The following is a 22,610-nucleotide window of genomic DNA, read 5'->3' as shown; positions in this document are numbered from 1 at the left end:
GAGCCTAATTCCCAAAGTTGGAAAATTCTTACTCAACATTTTAAATTATATGTTATCAGATTTAAATTTCAGTAGAATTTATTTAATTTAAAAGTTAACTCCCAAATGTTTTTGCTAATTTTAAATGTTAATAATAATATTAATCAGCTAGGCTAATACCCAAGGCACCACCTTGGGCCTATAAGTTACAATGCGTAAGAATTTGGGGGTGGTGATTTTAAATTTTAAAGGTAGACCATATCATACCTCGCATAGGCCCAACGGTTCTCGCTATAACTATCGACACAAAATTTTGAATTTAATATCAAATTAAAAGAGCACCTAATAATTTTTAATTTTAGTTAATAGAATCGCTTACGTAAGCGTAAGTAGTTAACCAATACAACAACATCGTAGTAGCATAATAATAAATAATAATAATCAGCTAGGCTAATACCCAAGGCACCACCTTAGGCCAAAGTCATCAAGCGACTTTTGAAGTCATTAATTCAGGTGGCCGGGTTACAATGCGTAGGAGGGTGGTGGCAAACCATGCATGCCACGCGATCGAGCCAACAGCTCCCTACACTAACTATTACCGTTAACCTCAACAAGTTTTTATCACTCTAATGCGAACAACGTCATTTCAATTTGGAGGAGATGATTTTGACAAAGAGCGGTTTTTTTCTGTCGCAGCCGTAATCGTCTCTAATGCCGCAACCTCCTTCAGAAGACAGTGCTCGCTCTAAGCCCAGCGCGACTTTCGTCAGACCTACTTCAATCAGCTCCTCCAACGGATGTTATCAGCGCGGGAATCAGATGATCTAATTTTTACTCTCCTTCAAAATCCTCGTAAAAGGATGATAAGAAGGTGGTATATAAGGCTTCCCCGATGACCACAGACATCATTCTCGACATCACAATCCAGAAGAGAGACACACAATTAGTTTCAGCGCGAATAACTCTTTCGGTCGTTCCTTCGAACACTCTTCGCCGTCGAGACGGTAAGCATTGCTGAGAAGCGTACCTCCTTCATTTATTATTACTATTATTAGTTTATAATAAAAGTATATAAATAAATCTTACGAGATACGCTTAATAATAATAATAATAATAATAATAATCAGCTAGGCTAATACCCAAATACTCGAAGATCTATTTTGTCCGAGTGTCGGGGTTAGATTTTTCCATCGAAGACCAATTGGTTCGAGTATTTCGTAAGTTTAATAATAATCAGCTAGGCTAATACCCAAGGCACCACCTTAGGCCTAAGTCATCGAGCGACTTTTAAGGCCTTTAAGTCAGGTGGCCGGGTTTATCATTACTATAAATTTGTTCGGGTTTAGCTTTTTGCGCCCTTTTTACCATGAACTTTTCTACCATTTCGTGTAATTTAACTGCATTATAGTACATATGGAGTTTTATTGACCCAAGGCACCACCTTATGCTCCAGTCATCGAGATACTTTTAATGCGATTAATTCAGGTGGCCGGGTTAATATGCGTATGAGGGTGGTGGAAGCCCTTCATGTCACTCTAGCCAACAGCTCCCCATACTCACTATTACCTTTAACCTCTAGTGATTTGGCTAGACCTTAGAGCCTACTAAGTTAAATGTTTCAATTGAATGGAATAGAACGAGCACTTCTCTATTAAAAGATGTCTTATAAACCTCCTTTTATACGGATTGTATTTTACAGAATGGACTTCAACGCGGTGTTGAATAGAATCGGAGACTATGGCAGGTTCCAGAAACTCCTCATGTTCGTCTTCTTCAACGTGGTCAACGTGTACGGGTCCTTCAGTTACTGGGCACAAATCTTCATCCTTCTCGTGCCGGACCATACTTGCCGTACACCACCGACCAATGGTCCCAATTCGACCACCGAGGACTGGTTCGCTGGTCAGTGTTCGTGGAAACAAGGAAATATTCCAGATGAGTTGGCTGCTAACGCTATGGTAAGTAATTTTGCTATTGAAGAGTTGTTCGGATTGAAAGCAAAGATTTCTAATATTTTTATTTGTTTTTGTACAGAATAACAGCCTGACAGAGATCTTTATGCCAGTCAGAGGTTTCCCAGTATATATGGCCAGTTTCTTCGGAATGGGTGACCTTTTCGACAACTCTAATGATACCTCGCCAGCCATCGAGTCTCTAGGCTGCAACGATTGGATCTACGATTTCTCCATATTGTTTCCAACTGTTTCCAGTGACGTGAGTGTCATCGTCGTTCATTTCTGTTGTTTAATAAGTGAGTTTCAATAACCGCACCGCCATCTATCGACTTTAAACGTAACTATTCAGATGGTACTTGTCACAACAATCTGACATCATAGCTCACCGTCAATGTACCATCGGAATTGACTTTTGCGTCTAACTGCGCATCTGACAGATATATTGAAACTCGCTTGTTCGGTGCTTGCTCTTAGCGTCGCGTCGTAGGCATACGTCGTAGCTAAGCTCCGCCTTGAAACGGCAGTCATGGCATTAATTTGACGTCACAAATCACGAGGCAAAACACCACACGATCCAGCGAAATAATAACATGGGTGTCTTAATGTCATGGCCGACCTATACGCGTTACCATGGCAACCAACACAAGCCACACCCCCGAGCAAGCAACGAATTGCACGAATTGACGCATTTTCATAGTCCAAAATGGCCAATAATTAAAAAGTCCATTCCCTTTCTAGAATAATTGGGTCTGCCAAGAAAGCTGGAAGGTTTCCTTCGCCCATACATGCTATTGGATCGGCTCCACTTTAGGATATTTGACGGCTGGCTTTATCCTTGATAGGTTCGTTAATACTACTTACTTTCACTTTAAATTACTAATAGTTTATCTGCTATAATCAATTATATTGTATTACTTTAATATAGTTTGGGACGTCGTCCAAGTATCGCTTTCTTCGCGTCAACATTGGGTATCTCGCACATCGCTTCGGCTTTCGCGCCAAATTACGTCACTTTTGTTCTTTGCCGATTGTTATCGGGGATGTCCGCCTTACCACTACAAAGCTCAGCTTACACATTAGGTAATTATTAATATGATTCACCGTTCAAAATTAGTACAGATTATTTAGTCTTTATTTTTAAAACAATGATCTAAAACGTTGCAACGTACTTTTTTCGTAGTTGTCGAATTGATCGGGCCTTCGAAGAGGAAGGTAGCCGCGGTCACTAGCGTCATCTATTGGTTGGGTTTGGCAGTTATCTTTCCGTGGATGGCTTACGTAATTCGTGATTGGAAAATACTTTTAATAATCTCATCTTCACCCATCATTATTGTGCTTCCACTTATAATGTAAGTTAATTTGTTTTAATTTGTCAAATTAGAATTTCTAAAATGTTTTCTATCGCCGATAGATGGTGCGTTCCCGAATCTCCGAGCTGGCTCTTGGGACGTGGCGACATCGAGCGCGCCAAATCCGAACTAATAAAAATATCGAAAATCAACGGTACATACGAGGAATCGTTCTTTGAAACTTTAAAATTGGTTAGTTTTATTTTTAAAACACTAAATAACCAAATATGGACTTAATTTATGAAAAAAATAATTATAAACGTTTCAGTCTGAGCCAAAACAAACGCAAAATGCTAAACCAGACGGTTTTTTCAAAACTACAGTTCTTTTATTTAAAACCAGAAATATTCGAAAAAATACTTTAGTTCTTTTTGTTGCTTGGTAAGTAATTAATTTAACACAATTAATAAAATAAATAATCCAGATTAAGTTGTCACGAACGGAAATCACAATTTATTTGATTTGTAGGGTGTTTATATGCATGTCATATCACGGAGTGAATCTCAGCCAATCATCCGCCGGCCCGCACGTCTACGTCATATATAGTCTGGGATCTTTATTGGAAATTCCAGTTTCTTTTTTGCATTTAATGATTGTGGACAGAATTGGTCGACGCCTACCAATCATTCTCAGCCTGGCTCTAGTTGGTATCCTTGGACCCACTACATCTTTCTTCAACTCAGGTAATTTTAATAAATAATAATAACACAAGTAAATAAGTATTTTAAGAGATAATTATCTAGGTCTTAGAAATGAAACATGTATCTTCTCAGGCTCGAAGTTATTTTTAATGGGAACTATTTTTCCACTAAATCGCGGAAGTATACATCCCAATAAGGAATTTACCGCATTTATTACTCTGATTACCAATGTAAATTTTTTAAATTGCGCTACTTGGGTATATTTACTTATATTCAAACCGAATTGTTTATAATGAAACGGTTTTCAAAAATAATTATAATAAGAAATTACCCCCACACAATTTTTTTCTTGCTAAACGTATTTTGCAAAATAAGCAGAATCTTGAGAAGAAGCATGTGACTAACGGTCGTAAGAATAGTAATAGTTATCACTAAAACATACTTTTGATATAAGAAATATTTATCATCCCGCATTATTAAATAATTTTGTTAATTTTTCAGGTTCACTCTGGGTTTCATTCTCAGTTAGTATCATAATCAGAGGCCTGTTTAGTCTGGCGTACAACATATTCTTTCAACTTTCCGCCGAACTGTTCCCCACCCCATTGAGGGGGCGTGGCATTTGCTTGATGAGAACGCTGGGTGACATTGGCACGAGCGTGGCTCCTTTCATCATCTCGACGGTAAGACGAAATCAATTTTTTATTTATTAATGGAGGAATTTTTATTTCAAAGAAAAGAGCAGCCACCGCTTAGATGGCGCCACTAAGTAGCAGGGGAGTTCAGATATTTCCACCAATGGGAAAACGGTTGAAAGGGCATGCTTTTTCATTGCTCAATTATAGGGCAATAACCTTTCACCCGCTTTTTCATTGGTGGAAACAGCTTAACCCCGGTAGTACTTAGTGGCGCCATCTAAGCGGTGGCCTCTCTTAAAAATGTTATTCATTTATTAAGTTAAAAATGATTTGGGCATTTTACGAAGTTAAAAAATGAATTGAGCATTTTAGAAGTTAAAAAAGTAATTGTGCATTTACGAAGTTAAAACATTAATTGAGCATTTACTAGTTAAAATTTAAAAATAGAAGATTAAAATTGTTTTATTTTAATTAAGCCTTGGTCATAATTTTATTTCGTCTTTTCAGGCCGCTAAAACCGACACGTCACTTCCGGTCTTCGTGTTTAGCGCTCTAGCGATTATCGGCGGCGGATTCACATTGCTATTACCGGAAACGCTCAATCAACCACTTCCGCAGACGGTTCAGGATGCGGATGACTTTGGTTTGGACCAAGGACTTTGCTTCTGTCCAGCCTTCAATTCTTGCTCGTGAGTATTACTTTGTGTCTGTTTTTCTGGCACCAACCCTACTAATAAATACCCTATCTTGTATGGTAGGAAACCAACTAACAGCGAACAGCCTTCCAAATGCAAAGATGGTGATGGCGCTGACAATCTTGGTTTCGTCTCTTCCAAATTGGAAGAAATTGTTTAATATTTAGGGGGAAAACTCCCAAAAAATTTGTTTTGTTCTTGCATTGGTTTTACAATGTTATTATAACAATACTATTGTTATTTATTGAAATCTTTAAAATAAAGGTTGTAATTTTATTCAGATTGACCTCTTTTGTTCCAAAAAAAAAAACCCCAACGCTATGAGCTATATCTGAAGTATATAAAAAGTTTCCAACGTGAGAAGTATGCATATAAATTTTTAATATGCATCTTCGTGGACTATAGACACTTTTCAAATGAGAACTACTTTCTTATAAAACCGCGGATGTATACACGGCTCAAATTTTCGACGTGTAAGATTATAAGATTTGAAATGGCCTTTTCCGGATTTAATGAAGTATTTCACTGAAAGATATTTTTAAAAATCAATGTTTCAAGCGTATTGGGCTGACTAAATTTCCGACACGAAAAATTCCTTCTCAATTTAGAGGTTTTCCATTGGCTTAAATACATATGTTAGTAGCCAATAGTGTGACTCCCAAAATTACTAGGATGAGTAAAAAGGTTAAAATCTAACGTAGTCTACCTTTTTACTGGTTCGTGGTGAAACAAACCGTTAGTGAAGATTTTTGAATTGAATAAAGGTACAGTGGCATACTTATGAGTAATCATGTTACATATGCTAAAACTAATCATTTAACCAACAACAACGGCGCCATTTGGTCAAAATTGAACGTGAACGAAACTACGCCGGAAATCGACTTAAGCGACGCACAGTTTGTCGACAATGAACTAAAATTAACCGTGATTTTCCTATTCCCAGTATTCGCACGTGCTTTTTAACAGTGAGTCCTATTAGATTCTTGATCCTACAACCAAAAGTATATAATATACCTTTTACTAGAGAAGCTTGTATTTGAGGTAATTTGCCTCGCCCCCAAATTTGATTCATTTCAAAACGTGATTTAAACAATGAGCGGGAGCCTCCGCTGATACCTGTTTCAAGATAATAAACTTCTCGAACAAAAGTATTTATAATAATAAACTGTTTACAGTTTGCTTTTGAAAAATATATTTGTATTTTTGAATTTAGGGTTAAGGCTAAACCGAAAATTACTACAATTATTTTAAGCGAATGAGAATGGTAAGGATTTCGGTTGCTTCCAACTTCGATATTTTGTTAATAAATCATAAATTTGATAATACGCTTATGTTAAGAAATGTAAATTAAAATGATTTTTAATAATATATCTACGTAATAGCTTCTCAGATATTAGTTAAGCCATCTGATCATCGGAAATAAATTAATAATAATCAGTTTATCCACATTTACGCTCGGATATTATCAGATCGGTTGATCTGAGTCAAAATGCAAACTAGATAGTTTAAAAGCGAATCTGAATTCAACGTAAGCGGGCCAATAGAAAGTGAGCAGATATTCCTTTAAAATTTTTATTTATGTTTATTTAGGTTTTCTTTGTAAAAGATAATATATATATATATAATAAACTTAGAAGTCAGATATAACTGTTCAGTTAACTTGATGTGATTAGATCAATTCAATAATTTAATAATAATAATGGAATCAGATATAATTATTTGAAATAAGATTGCTCGGTGAGGGAAAAATAAACTTGCGACTGGAATAACTTGATCTCTTGGATATTAGTGGTAGTTATTTTAGTATACAAATGACTTGGAATCACAGATTTTTGTCAATATTAAAAGGTTAATTAATTACGGAACACTCATTAGAAATTTGTTAAAAATCCATTTAAATATACAAGTTTACGTTGGACGCCATATTTGCACCACGTTTTAATTCTTGCATATTTAAATGAATTTTTAATAAATTTCTAATTAAATCACAATCTCATTAGTGTTCCGTAATTAATTAACCTTTTAATAATAATAATAATCAGCTAGGCTAATACTCAAGGCACCACCTTAGGCCTAAGTCATCATACGACTTGTAAAGCCATTAATTCAGGTGGCCGGGTTACAATGCGTAGGAGGGTGGTGGCAAGCCCTGCATGCCACGCGAGCCAACAGCTCCCTACACTAACTATTGCCGTTAACCTCAACAAGGTTTTATGGAAGGGGAAACCGAAGAGCCCGAAGGAAAACCCCTTAAACCAGTGGGGAGATAACCCGGTTGCTCTTACTGCGAGGCGAAAGTGCTAACCACTCCGCCACCCCACTAAACGTTTGGTGATTTATAGTCGCTATTCCAAAGTATTCTTAGATCCTAATTGTCCGAAACTGTCTACCCAATGGACGATTACGAGGTAGACCTTTTTATTCCATAGTAATGTCTAAAAGTAGCATAATGGTGACAATATCGGTACTTCAGTAACACGAAAAACCAATCTTAACTGTATTCTATTGATTGGAATACTCAGAATCCTATGTTTTTTTTTTACCAAAAAAAAAAGAGTCAAGAGAGAAAACAATAAAATAGCTTTGTCCCAAATTCTCTTTTGCAAGTTTGAAGTAAAGTTGTATAAAGTGTCTGGCAATATCCACCTATTGATATTTCACACCTGACTAGGTGTTCCGTTGGGGGGTCGAATACTTTGCTTTTAAACGCGAGAGCAATTTAGCGAAATCGGAAGCCAGAAACTCAGCCGAGCTATCGGAGATCTTCCAATTCCCAAACGTCGAATTTTGATTTGAGAATGATCACCCTTCTACCGTAGTTCGTCGGCTCCGTTACCCGGTGGTTTACAATTAAGGCGCGGAATATGGTTAAGTCTACGTTATCGGAGTATCGATGACGATTCGGGGTTAGGAGCGGGATAAGGCGATAGTCCATCCGGACTGGACCAAAGGATTTGCTAGGAAATTATCGGGCAATGGGAAAGCCTTGTTCCAGCCTTGCCACTCCGGACATTAACTTCCCATCAAGAGTCTCCGCTTTTTGTCTAGCCGCTGCTTTCGCGGAACAAAAAGCTCTATTAATAACGCTTAGCCTCTAATGGAGCCAAAACTCCGTGCTGCCACTCAGAATACTTTGTCGTTCTTCGCTCCAACCCCTCCGAAAAAAAGAGACCCATCCGAAGCCATTATGAACAATTTTAACGGTTATAGTCAATTTTAATTAGGGGATCCGTCCATGTACTTTCATTTGATGGGTGGGGTTCAAACCTTTTCAAGATATTTTTATAACTTTGTAGACTTTAGTTTTTAGACGAAACTATTGGATGTTGTTTGCGTACGAACGGGAACAAACTATTTGTTTCTAGTACATTTAAATAATTTGCTTTTCGTGACTGATAATTTTTTCAAATGTTATCCTGGGAGCTAAATTTTACAAACTGTTTAAGTTTATAATTTATCCAATTTGTTTTCGTTTTGAATTTTCTTTCAAAATTTTGGTGTGTGATAATGTTAATAAATATTTTCGAGTGATAATGTTTTCAAATATTTTCGTGTGATGTAATTTTTCAAAATTTTTAAGTTTTAAGTATAATTTTTTCAATTAGGGTCAATGGAGGTAAGTGTGATCAGGGGGTAAGTGTGATCACCCCTTATTATTTTCCCAAATAATATTATAACATAATATTTGATGAATGGATATTGAAATATACTTCATTGTACACATTTTGTATATTTTCAATATTAATTTGAATTAAAATTCGTTTTTAAAAATTTTAGTTGAAAAAATGTTATACTCTTCTACTCGTGTTTAGAGATTTTATGCCCAAAAGAAAAGTTCTGTAATTTTTTTTCTAACTGACAAACCGATTTTACATTTTGGTATTTTGTAGTCTGCTTAACCTTTTACCTGCTAGGAAAATTTTGTGTTTTTTCTAATATTTTGAGGTTTTCAAAATTTAATCTGAAAAAATTCTTTCAAAATTTGCGGTGCGGGGTAAGTGTGACCACACGAAGATATTATTTTACAGCTATGAAAACAATTGAGCTTTATTGGGACACCATATTTATCCGCTGTATGCAATTTCATTGCGATTGATCACGGATTTAACAAGATCACAATTAACCAACCTTCCTATCACACTTGCCCCGCATTTTGGGGTAAGTGTGACCACACGAAGATATTATTTTAGATCTACGAAAAAATATAGCTTTATTGCGACACTATTTTTAATCTCTGTATGCAAATTTATTGCGATTGGTCAAGGATTTCAAGTGATCACAATTACCCCACACCCCCCCCCCCTATCACACTTGCCCCGCATTTTGGGGGTAAGTGTGATCAGTAACGGAGTTAAATTAAATAATAAATATTTATATCACTATTTGATTGCGTGGTTGTGTAGGATAAAGTGGCCGTATTAATTGTACCAATTCTTAAGAGGGTGCTATTTTTAGTTTAAGAGTAATTTCAGGTAAACGCCAAAAAAAAATATTTTGATCACACTTACCTCCATTGACCCTATAATTTTAAAATATTTTCGAAATTTATAATTTTTGCAAATTTTTTTGATTTATAATTTAACCAATTTTTCGTGTTTTATAATTTTGACTTTATTTCGTGTCCAATAATTTTTTAATATATTTTCATGTTTTTTGATATTTACAAAATATTTTATTTTTACGAGTAAACTTTAACAATTTAAGTAAGTGTAATACAGGATTTTCTACATTTTAAAGTTTTAAAATCATAATAATGATCATAATTATCTAAGTTAATACCCAAGGCACCACCGCAGGCCTAAGTCATCATGCGACCAATGACTGCTTTTAAATACATTACATACATACAACTTGCATATTTCTACATTTTAACTCTATAAATTAGTAATTTAATCCAATAATTATAATACTTATCCTACAATTTTAAAAATCTTATCCTATACTTATCCTATAATTTTCCAATTCTTATCCTATAATTTTCAAATCTTTATCCTATAATTTTAAAATTTTTATCCTATAATTTTTAAAATTTTATCTTAAAATTGTCCAATTTTTATCCTATAATTTTTAAAATTTTATCTTAAAATTTTCCAATTTTTATCGTATAATTTTCAAATTTTATCTTAAAATTTTCCAATTTTTATCCTATAATTTTAAATATTTTCCTATAATTTAAATTTGTTACTATAATTTTCCAATTTTTATTCTATACTTATCCCATAATTTTCAAATTCTTCTCCTGTAATTTTCAAATTATTCACCTATAATTTTCAAATTATTCTCCTATAATTTTCAAATAATTCTCCTATAATTTTCAAATTATTCTCCTATAATTTTCAAATAATTATCCTATAATTTTCAAATAATTATCCTATAATTTTCAAATTATTCCCCTATAATTTCCAAAATCTTCTCCTATAATTTTCAAATCTGTATCCTATAATTTTCAAATCATTATCCTATAATTTTCAAATCTGTATCCTATAATTTTAAAAACTTTATCCTATAATTTCAAATCTTTATCCTATAACTTTGAAATTATTATCCTATTATTTTCATATTTTACTTTACAACCGACACGTATACTTCTATCGAAAGAGTAATATAATATAATTCTGATAGAACGAAGATGTAGTAAACAAACCTCTTGATAGCATAATTTACAATCTCAATAACAAAAAGGAGGTTGAGCTTCTTTTCTTTGTACACTTAATCGATTTTAATGAGACTTTTTCGTTGTAAAAATGGCGCTTACCTTATAGGCTTGTAGAATATCACGGAAGGAACAGGCGGACGAATAAGTTGGCAAATTGCTAGGGGCTTCCGCTCGAGGATAAAGAGATAGGAGCGTCTGAAATTCTTTTTAAGGTCTTTTACTCTCTTAACTCCCGATGCTCGCGTAAAAAAGGTGGAGCACGAAAATGTTTTACCCCGACGACGTTTTCCTAATTACGCTATAGCAGTGATGAGTTTTTTTCTCGTTCTCTCCATCGCCCCCTTAATTAGTGCTGCCATCTTCAATTCTATTCCTCGCCACAAGCTCCGTTTACATCACTGACCTCGGATAAAGTAAATCGTGAAAAGATTATTATCATCTATGGTGTTAGAAAATACTATGATCTAAAAATTTGTAAATATTTGGAAAATTTAGCTGTGAAATTTCGAACCATTTTATGATCAGTTATTTTGTATTTTTAATAATTATCAAGATCGAATTAGGCTCTTCAGTATTCCTACAGCCAATGGCACTGCTACACGTTAGCTGTAGTCTATGTGGAGATTTCGAGAGTCTTCAACATAACATAAAAATTACCCTAAAGTATTCTCAAAATTACCTTAAAACATTCTGAAAATGACCTTATAATATTCTGGAAATGACCTTATAATATTCTGGAAATGACCTTATAATATTCTGGAAATGACCTTATAATATTCTGGAAATGACCTTATAATATTCTGGAAATGACCTTATAATATTCTGGAAATTACCTTATAATATTCTGGAAATGACCTTATAATATTCTGGAAATTACCTTATAATATTCTGGAAATGACCTTATAATATTCTGGAAATGACCTTATAATATTCTGGAAATGACCTTATAATATTCTGGAAATTACCTTATAATATTCTGGAAATGACCTTATAATATTCTGGAAATGACCTTATAATATTCTGGAAATGACCTTTTAATATTCTGGAAATGACCTTATAATATTCTGAAAATGACCTTATAATATTCTGGAAATGACCTTATAATATTCTGGAAATGACCTTATAATATTCTGGAAATGACCTTATAATATTCTGGAAATGACCTTATAATATTCTGGAAATGACCTTATAATATTCTGGAAATGACCTTATAATATTCTGGAAATGACCTTATAATATTCTGGAAATGACCTTTTAATATTCTGGAAATGACCTTATAATATTCTGAAAATGACCTTATAATATTCTGAAAATGACCTTATAACATTCTGGAAATGACCTTATAATATTCTGGAAATGACCTTATAATATTCTGGAAATGACCTTATAATATTCTGGAAATGACCTTATAATATTCTGGAAATGACCTTTTAATATTCTGGAAATGACCTTATAATATTCTGGAAATGACCTTTTAATATTCTGGAAATGACCTTATAATATTCTGGAAATGACCTTATAATATTCTGAAAATGACCTTATAATATTCTGGAAATGACCTTATAATATTCTGGAAATGACCTAATAATATTCTGGAAATGACCTAATAATATTCTGGAAATGACCTTATAATATTCTGGAAATGACCTTATAATATTCTGTAAATGACCTTATAATATTCTGGAAATGACCTTATAATATTCTGGAAATGACCTTATAATATTCTGGAAATGACCTTATAATATTCTGGAAATGACCTTATAATATTCTGAAAATGACCTTATAATATTCTGGAAATGACCTTATAATATTCTGGAAATGTACTTATAATATTCTGGAAATGACCTTATAATATTCTGGAAATGACCTTATAATATTCTGGAAATGACCTTTTAATATTCTGGAAATGACCTTATAATATTCTGGAAATGACCTTATAATATTCTGGAAATGACCTTATAATATTCTGGAAATGACCTTATAATATTCTGGAAATGACCTAATAATATTCTGGAAATGACCTAATAATATTCTGGAAATGACCTTATAATATTCTGGAAATGACCTTATAATATTCTGGAAATGACCTTATAATATTCTGAAAATGATCTTATAATATTCTGAAAATGACCTTATAACATTCTGGAAATGACCTTATAATATTCTGAAAATGACCTTATAATATTCTGAAAATGACCTTATAATATTCTGGAAATGACCTTATAATATTCTGGAAATGACCTTATAATATTCTGGAAATGACCTTATAATATTCTGGAAATGACCTTATAATATTCTGGAAATGACCTTATAATATTCTGGAAATGACCTTATAATATTCTGGAAATGACCTTATAATATTCTGGAAATGACCTTATAATATTCTGGAAATGACCTTATAATATTCTGAAAATGACCTTATAATATTCTGAAAATGACCTTATAACATTCTGGAAATGACCTTATAATATTCTGAAAATGACCTTATAATATTCTGGAAATGACCTTATAATATTCTGGAAATGACCTTATAATATTCTGAAAATCACCTACAAATATCTGGAAAATTGCTTTAAAGTATACCCTTTTTTAAAAAGGACCTCAAAATATCTTGAAATTGCCTCAAATTATATCCTCAAATAACCTCAAAATATCATTAAAAATGCCTCAAAATATTTTTTAAAATGCCTTACATTATATTCTAAAATAACCTCAAAATATCTTTAAAAATGCCTCAAATTATATCGTAAAATAGCCAACAAATATCTTTAAAATTGCCTCAAATCATATCGTAAAATAGCTTCCAAATATCTTTATATTTGCCTGAAAATGTACCCACAAGTTGTCTCAGAATGTACCCTTAAATTTCCTAAAATTAAACTCTTGACTTGTTTCAAATTATACTCTTAAATTTCCTCAATTATACCTTAAAATGGGCACAAAATATATCCTAAAATGCCTCAAAAGTTTTGCGTCAAAATATCCACATGTGTAGTGAAATATTCAAAAAAATTCGTCTGCTATGCAGATAATTTGTCATTTTAAAACACAAAGCACAATATTCAGCAGCTACGTGAGCCGTTAAACGGCACTATGTAAACTGAAAGGGCGAATTGAGGCACACACTCTTTACACGTTTAATTATCTCAAATAATCTCTACTATTAATGTAGAGGTGTTATGGACTCGTACGCTTAGTCTTACTTAGCAATATGAAGACGTTTAGTCAAGGTAATTTCAAATCTGGAATTCTCATCAAAGCGTTGACAAACTTTTAACGAGATTTTTAACCTCTGTGATAATTCATTGAATATACATAAAATTAGTGAACCTTCGAGTAGAATTTGATTAAATAAGTGGAGGTATTATATAGTTTCAACAGTAAGTTTAGTTTCAATAGTACACTGTTAAGAAAATTCGTTCAGAAGACGTTCAACTTAGAACAGTCTGTTCAAAAATTAGGGATAGCGTTCTAAAGGTATGTAACAGAGAACGGTGTGTTCAAGATATTATATTTCGTTCAAATAAGAACGAATGCTCTTTCGCCCTCTGGGGGAAGGCTTGTAAACTACACAATAGAATAGATTCGTTCCAATAGCTAGGAGCTCGTTCCCCTTAGAACAGGTTTTACACACAATCCTATATGGATTTCTTTGTATTGTCTTCATGTACATGTACTAACATATAAGCGTGACACTTTCAACGTATGACCAAAAGTAACACTATTTTGCGGAAAACGTCGTAAGGCCGAAAGTAACAAATAAGAGTGACACTATTTAGCGGAAAACTTCGTATGGTCAAAAGTAACAAACAAGTATAACATCCATATAGTAATAAATGAGTGGTTTATTGTGCGCTTTGTTATAGGTAGTTTTTTCGTACATTATTATATTGTTTTAAGTTATTGTACTGGTTGATTAAACTATTACTCGTAGTTATTTATTTACAGGGTGAGTAAGAACATGTTGTAATGAAGTTGTTTTTGTAGTGGTATGTACAGTGTGTTTGGAAATTTACCGAAGATTCAATTTCATTGTTGGAGCGTAGCTCCTTCACTAGCGACTCAAATGGCGTTACACTCTTAAAAATATTGGGTTGTTTTTGACCCAAATTGGGTTGTTTTTTTACCCATTGTTGGGTCAGTATTTAACCAAACAAAATAAGGGGTTGTTTTAGTTTTCACCCAAAACGGGTTATTTTCATAACGCTATTTTGGGTTAAATTTATAAGTTACCCAAATATGGGTTGAACATTCGCCCAAAATATGGTTAATATATGACTAAATTTTGGGTTATAATTTAACAATTAATTGGGTTGTTTTTTTACCCATTGTTGTGTCAGTATTTAACCAAATAAAATATTGGGTGGTTTTTGTTTTCACCCAAAATGGGTTATTTTAATAATGATATTTTGGGTTACATTTATAAGTTACCCAAAATATGGTTAATATATGACTCAATTTTGGGTTATAAATTAACAATTAATTTGGTTTATAAATTTGATCACACTGGAAAGAATATAGTAGGGCCTTGGCAATTTGCAATAAATTTAAACAAAGGAGCTCATTACGTTCTTCCGCTGAAATATCAACACAACATAAAAAAATAAATTTAAAATATCGGAAAAATTTCAATTATAAATAGTAAATTAAATGAAAAATATTCTATACCTTTAGAATCAAAAATTAAGAATCCTTTCATGAAAACGATGCAAGAATGGCGCAAATTTTTTAATTTGCAGTCTTCCAAGTTCGATGGACACATTTCCGATGCTCATATCGTCTTTGGCACGTGGGAACTTTAAATTTGATAGTATGACCCAATTTTGGGTTGCTATTATATTATCTTAAAAACAACCTTATTTTGTTTAACCCAAATTTTGCGTTTCAAGATTTTCAACTACATTTGGGTTATGTTTTACTCAAAAAGTAGTTAAAAATGAAATAACCAAAATCATTTAACCCAACGTTTTTAAGAGTGTAGGTCTGTAACGCTGTTTCTCAGAAACTACCAGACCTATTGAAAAGAAACTTCACACAAATAACAATATAAATAACCTCCGTGTCCTACACTGTTAAAAAATAAGGTGCATTTTGGTACCGACTAAGGTATTTTATGTTGCATCCCCAGACGAACCTTTAAAGGTATCAAATAATGCCTCTTTAAGGAGGTGCTATAAGGTACGTCTTGATGAAGGTATTTATTAAAACCTCCTAAATCCTAAAGGTACTGTACCATACTTAAATGGGTATTTGATTATACCAAGAATGGTTCCCATTGCTACTTATAATTTTGTGTAGGTACTAAATAGAACCTAAATGGGTGTTTGATTATACCAAGAATGGTTCCCATTTGTACTTATAATTTTATGAAGGTACTTAAAAGTACCTTAATGGGTGTTAGATTATACCAAGAATTCATTGTGGTAACAAAGAATTTTGGATACGAAAATATTTTCAACATGAATTATATTAATTAGCTTTGAAATATAACTAATGATATATTTCAAACAGTATGAAATGAAGTAAATAATTTAAAATTATATAGTTATTTCAGACCCCCGAATAGGCGAAACTATAAAGTAAATTTGGCCATAACCAACTTGTTAAAATGGGAAAACGAAATCACGTGACAACCATATCACAGCCAACATGCATTCGGTAACTGTTGTTCATAGTTGGCCGTGCGACGGAAAATAAAAATATATTCCTTTCAGATACTGCAGACAGCAAATTAATTTTAACCTTTCTATTAAGATGGTTTAAATAATAATAAAATACTTTAAATTAGATAATTTAGATTATATTAATCAAAATTTAAACCACCATTAGCAAAATAAAATGAATAGTGGTTCGTATTTCTTAGGGTAGATGGCGCTTCAGTTCTCCACAAAAAGTCACGTGACTACCATCTTTTCAGCCCCCCTAGACTTTATAGTTTCGCCCATTGTTGCATTTAATTTAAAAAAGGCGAAATATTTTCACCTAGAAAACAAAGCGAAATGGTGCTGCCATCTGAAATACAGATGTCAAAAAAATGATAAGATAGTATCACTGTCGCCATCTCTTAGTAAATATACAAAATTGATAGATAAGAAAAATTATGTGCAACACTGAGTTACGACTAATTATTGTGAAAGAAACTTTTTGGTTACCAAAACAATTTATATATTTATAAAATTGATGGTTTCGTACCACCTCCGGCGATAAAACTCAAAAAGGATTCGTTAAATGCCATAAATGTACAACATCAAGAGTTCAAACCCAAAACGTTTTCCGTAAATACCTTTAATGGTAAGAAATACCTTTCCCGTATCTCTTAATTCCTGTGCCGATTAAACAACGCAAGAGTACCTTTCAAGGTACTATTCAATACCACGATATAGTTGTAAATACCTTTCCGGTATCACTTAATACCTGCGCGGATAATAAAACACAGGAGTACCTTTCAAGGTACTATTAAATACCACGATATAGTTGTAAATACCTTACCGGTATCACTTAATACCTGCGCCGATAATAAAACGAAGGAGTACCTTTCAAGGTACTATTAAATACCATGGGGTCTTTTTAGGTACCTTAACAATACCTTTATTTTTACAGTGTAACGAAGTGGAAAACGAAAAAGGGTTGTGAAAGGTCCGAATTTATAGGACACGCACCGTTTTTTTAAGTATATTTTTATTTGATTGGCAAGGTAGACGAAATTCGTTCGGAAATGTAATTGCCCAAGTTTCAGAATTAAAATTTACAGAAAATATTTCGTAATATACTGCAATTTGGTTTGACGTTTTCAGCATAGAAGTAAATTCTAACATCGTCAGTTACCAGTTTTCGACCTTTAGGCTGAGAATAGAAAGTAATATCTTTTGCGCTATGAAAAAGGTTATATTTATTTTACGCATATCACTTACGTGGTAGATATTTTAATCTTAATAAGATGGTTGTAGTTGAGGGAACTTGAGGTTGGAACTAAATTCAAATAATTTAGTTATAGGCCTGGTTTTCCTATTCGGTGGGCAATGGGTTAGGTTATTTTTATTAATTCAGCATGATGAACTGCCGGCAGGAGACACGAGCTAGAATTTAGAAAGCAATAACGATAAAGAATTCCAAGTCGAACGAGAAAATGATCTACGGCGAACGACAAAGCGTTCCGCGGCGAACGAGAAAATGATCCACGGCGAACGACAAAGTGTTCCACCACGAACGACAAAACGTTCTAATTTGAACAAAGAAGGTTTGTTCAATATAGAACATCTAAGTTCAATATTGAACCATCAACCATCGTTCTGTTACAGGGACAACCTTCTGAACGGAGATTTGTTCAAATTAGAACAATTTTTTTTAACAGTGTAAAATAGGGATAGTATAGTTTAACTAGTAACATAAAGGTAGTATGGTCTCACTAGTAAAGTAGGGGTAGTATAATTTCACTAGTAAAGTAGGGGTAGTATAATTTCACTAGTAATATAAAGGTAGTATAGTTTCACTAGTAAAGTAGGGGTAGTATAATTTCACTAGAAAAGTAGAAAAGTATAGTTTCACTAGTAAAGTAGAAGAGAATAGTTTCACTAGTAAAGTAGAAAGGTGTAGTTTCACTAGTAAAGTAGAAGAGTGTAGTTTCACTAGTAAAGTAGAATAGTGTAGTTTCACTAGTAAAGTAGAATAGTGTAGTTTCACTAGTAAAGTAGAAGATTGTAGTTTCACTTGTAAAGTAGAATAGTGTAGTTTCACTAGTAAAGTAGAATAGTGTCGTTTCACTAGTAAAGTAGAATAGGGTAGTTTCATTAGAAAAGTAGAATAGTGTAGTTTCACTTGTAAAGTAGAATAGTGTAGTTTCACTAGTAAAGTAGAATAGGGTTGTTTCATTAGTAAAGTAGAATAGTGTAGTTTCACTAGTAAAGTAGAATAGGGTTGTTTCATTAGTAAAGTAGAATAGTGTAGTTTCACTAGTAAAGTAAAATAGTGTAGTTTCACTACTAAAGTAGGGGCAATATAGTTTTACTTGTTAGTATAGAAGGGGCAGTGTAGTTTAACTAGTAAAGTAGCACTGGGTAACATAGTATCACTAGTAAAGTAGCACTGGGTAACATAGTATCACTAGTAAAGTAGCAGTACTATAGTTTAACTAGTAAAGTTAATTAGTGTTGTTTGACTAGTAAAGTAGGAGTACGATAGTTTAACTAGTTAATTAGGAGAAATATAGTTTCACTAATAAAGTAGGGTAGTATAGACTCACTATTAATGGAGGGGTATTATAGTTTCACTAGTAAAATAGGGGTAGTATAGTTTCACTAGTAGAGTAGGGGTCGTATGGTTTCACTAGTAAAATAGGGGTAGTAAGGTTTCACTAGTAAAGTAGGGGTGGTATGGTTTCACTAGTAAAATAGGGGTAGTATGGTTTCACTAGTAAAGTAGGGGTAGTATGGTTTCACTAGTAAAGTAGGGGTAGTATAGTTTCACTAGTAGAGTAGGGGTCGTATGGTTTCACTAGTAAAATAGGGGTAGTAAGGTTTCACTAGTAAAGTAGGGGTAGTATGGTTTCACTAGTAAAGTAGGGGTAGTATGGTTTCACTAGTAAAGTAGGGGTAGTTTAGTTCCACTAGTAAAGTAGGGGTAGTATGGTTTCACTAGTAAAGTAGGGGTAGTATAGTTTCACTAGTAAAGTAGGGGTAGTATAGTTTCACTAGTAAAGTAGGGGTAGTATAGTTTCATTAGTAAAGTAGGGGTAGTATGATTTCACTAGTAAAGTAGGGTAGTATAGTTTCACTAGTAAAGTAGGGGTAGTATAGTTTCACTAGTAAAGTAGGGGTAGTATAGTTTCATTAGTAAAGTAGGGGTAGTATGATTTCACTAGTAAAGTAGGGTAGTATAGTTTCACTAGTAAAGTAGGGGTAGTATAGTTTCACTAGTAAAGTAGGGGTAGTATAGTTTCACTAGTAAAGTAGGGGTAGTATGGTTTCACTAGTAAAGTAGGGGTAGTATAGTTTCACTAGTAAAGTAAGGGTAGTATGGTTTCACTAGTAAAGTAGGGGTAGTATGGTTTCACTAGTAAAGTAGGGGTAGTATAGTTTCACTAGTAAAGTAGGGGTAGTATAGTTTCATTAGTAAAGTAGGGGTAGTATGATTTCACTAGTAAAGTAGGGTAGTATAGTTTCACTAGTAAAGTAGGGGTAGTATGGTTTCACTAGTAAAGTAGAAGATTGTAGTTTCACTTGTAAAGTAGAATAGTGTAGTTTCACTAGTAAAGTAGAATAGTGTCGTTTCACTAGTAAAGTAGAATAGGGTAGTTTCATTAGAAAAGTAGAATAGTGTAGTTTCACTAGTAAAGCAGAATAGTGTAGTTTCACTAGTAAAGTAGAATAGGGTTGTTTCATTAGTAAAGTAGAATAGTGTAGTTTCACTAGTAAAGTAGAATAGTGTAGTTTCACTACTAAAGTAGGGGCAATATAGTTTTACTTGTTAGTATAGAAGGGGCAGTGTAGTTTAACTAGTAAAGTAGCACTGGGTAGCATAGTATCACTAGTAAAGTAGCAGTACTATAGTTTAACTAGTAAAGTTAATTAGTGTTGTTTGACTAGTAAAGTAGGAGTACGATAGTTTAACTAGTTAATTAGGAGAAATATAGTTTCACTAATAAAGTAGGGTAGTATAGACTCACTATTAATGGAGGGGTATTATAGTTTCACTAGTAAAATAGGGGTAGTATAGTTTCACTAGTAGAGTAGGGGTCGTATGGTTTCACTAGTAAAATAGGGGTAGTATGGTTTCACTAGTAAAGTAGGGGAAGTATAGTTTCACTAGTAAAGTAGGGGTAGTATGGTTTCACTTGTAAAGTAGGGGTAGTATGGTTTCACTAGTAAAGTAAGGGTAGTATGGTTTCACTAGTAAAGTAGGGGTAGTATGGTTTCACTAGTAAAGTAGGGGTAGTATGGTTTCACTAGTAAAGTAGGGGTAGTATGGTTTCACTAGTAAAGTAGGGGTAGTAAGGTTTCACTAGTAAAGTAGGGGTAGTATAGTTTCACTAGTAAAGTAGGGGTAGTATAGTTTCACTAGTAAAGTAGGGGTAGTATGGTTTCACTAGTAAAGTAGGGGTAGTATAGTTTCACTAGTAAAGCAGGGGTAGTATGGTTTCACTAGTAAAGTAGGGGTAGTATGGTTTCACTAGTAAAGTAGGGGTAGTATGGTTTCACTAGTAAAGTAGGGGTAGTATGGTTTCACTAGTAAAGTAGGGGTAGTATAGTTTAACTAGTAAAGTTAATTAGTGTTGTTTGACTAGTAAAGTAGGAGTACGATAGTTTAACTAGTTAATTAGGAGAAATATAGTTTCACTAATAAAGTAGGGTAGTATAGACTCACTATTAATGGAGGGGTATTATAGTTTCACTAGTAAAGTAGGGGTAGTATGGTTTCACTAGTAAAGTAGGGGTAGTATGGTTTCACTAGTAAAATAGGGGTAGTATAGTTTCACTAGTAAAGTAAGGGTAGTATGGTTTCACTAGTAAAGTAGGGGTAGTATAGTTTCACTAGTAAAGTAGGGGTAGTATAGTTTCACTAGTAAAGTAGGGGTAGTATAGTTTCACTAGTAAAGTAGGGGTAGTATAGTTTCACTAGTAAAGTAGGGGTAGTATAGTTTCACTAGTAAAGTAGGGGTAGTATGGTTTCACTAGTAAAGTAGGGGTAGTATGGTTTCACTAGTAAAGTAGGGGTAGTATGGTTTCACTAGTAAAGTAGGGGTAGTATAGTTTCATTAGTAAAGTAGGGGTAGTATGATTTCACTAGTAAAGTAGGGTAGTATAGTTTCACTAGTAAAGTAGGGGTAGTATGGTTTCACTAGTAAAGTAGGGGTAGTATAGTTTCACTAGTAAAGTAAGGGTAGTATGGTTTCACTAGTAAAGTAGGGGTAGTATAGTTTCACTAGTAAAGTAGGGGTAGTATAGTTTCACTAGTAAAGTAGGGGTAGTATGGTTTCACTAGTAAAGTAGGGGTAGTAAGGTTTCACTAGTAAAGTAGGGGTATTATGGTTTCACTAGTAAAGTAGGGGTAGTATGGTTTCACTAGTAAAGTAGGGGTAGTATAGTTTCACTAGTAAAGTAGGGTAGTATGGTTTCACTAGTAAAGTAGGGGTAGTATGGTTTCACTAGTAAAGTAGGGGTAGTATAGTTTCACTAGTAAAGTAGGGGTAGTATAGTTTCATTAGTAAAGTAGGGGTAGTATGATTTCACTAGTAAAGTAGGGTAGTATAGTTTCACTAGTAAAGTAGGGGTAGTATAGTTTCACTAGTAAAGTAGGGGTAGTATAGTTTCACTAGTAAAGTAGGGGTAGTATGGTTTCACTAGTAAAGTAGGGGTAGTATAGTTTCACTAGTAAAGTAGGGGTAGTATAGTTTCACTAGTAAAGTAGGGGTAGTAAGGTTTCACTAGTAAAGTAGGGGTATTATGGTTTCACTAGTAAAGTAGGGGTAGTATGGTTTCACTAGTAAAGTAGGGGTAGTATAGTTTCACTAGTAAAGTAGGGTAGTATGGTTTCACTAGTAAAGTAGGGGTAGTATGGTTTCACTAGTAAAGTAGGGGTAGTATGGTTTCACTAGTAAAGTAGGGGTATTATGGTTTCACTAGTAAAGTAGGGGTAGTATGGTTTCACTAGTAAAGTAGGGGTAGTATAGTTTCACTAGTAAAGTAGGGGTAGTATAGTTTC

General features: G+C 33.5%; 1 protein-coding gene across 1 annotated transcript; it reads left to right on the top strand.

The window, feature by feature from the left end:
* The first annotated feature begins 690 nt into the window (after nucleotides 1–690).
* On the top strand, nucleotides 691–5,521 carry LOC149952499 (solute carrier family 22 member 1-like). Its single transcript, XM_090169722.1, has 13 exons — nucleotides 691–778; nucleotides 863–983; nucleotides 1,679–1,937; nucleotides 2,014–2,193; nucleotides 2,673–2,776; nucleotides 2,860–3,014; nucleotides 3,115–3,283; nucleotides 3,346–3,475; nucleotides 3,552–3,664; nucleotides 3,752–3,966; nucleotides 4,426–4,607; nucleotides 5,070–5,251; nucleotides 5,321–5,521. Exons 1-13 carry the CDS (start codon nucleotides 691–693, stop codon nucleotides 5,415–5,417), a joined length of 1,995 nt encoding a protein of 664 aa, XP_090025848.1. The 3' UTR covers nucleotides 5,418–5,521.
* The last annotated feature ends 17,089 nt before the right edge of the window (nucleotides 5,522–22,610 follow it).

The sequence above is a fragment of the Leiobunum rupestre genome, chromosome 3, assembly GCF_980474605.1.
Source record: "Leiobunum rupestre chromosome 3, qqLeiRupe1.1.hap1, whole genome shotgun sequence".
Taxonomy (NCBI): domain Eukaryota; kingdom Metazoa; phylum Arthropoda; class Arachnida; order Opiliones; family Sclerosomatidae; genus Leiobunum; species Leiobunum rupestre.
Note: the sequence above shows the minus strand (reverse complement) of the source record. Positions and strands in the feature narration are given on the sequence as shown.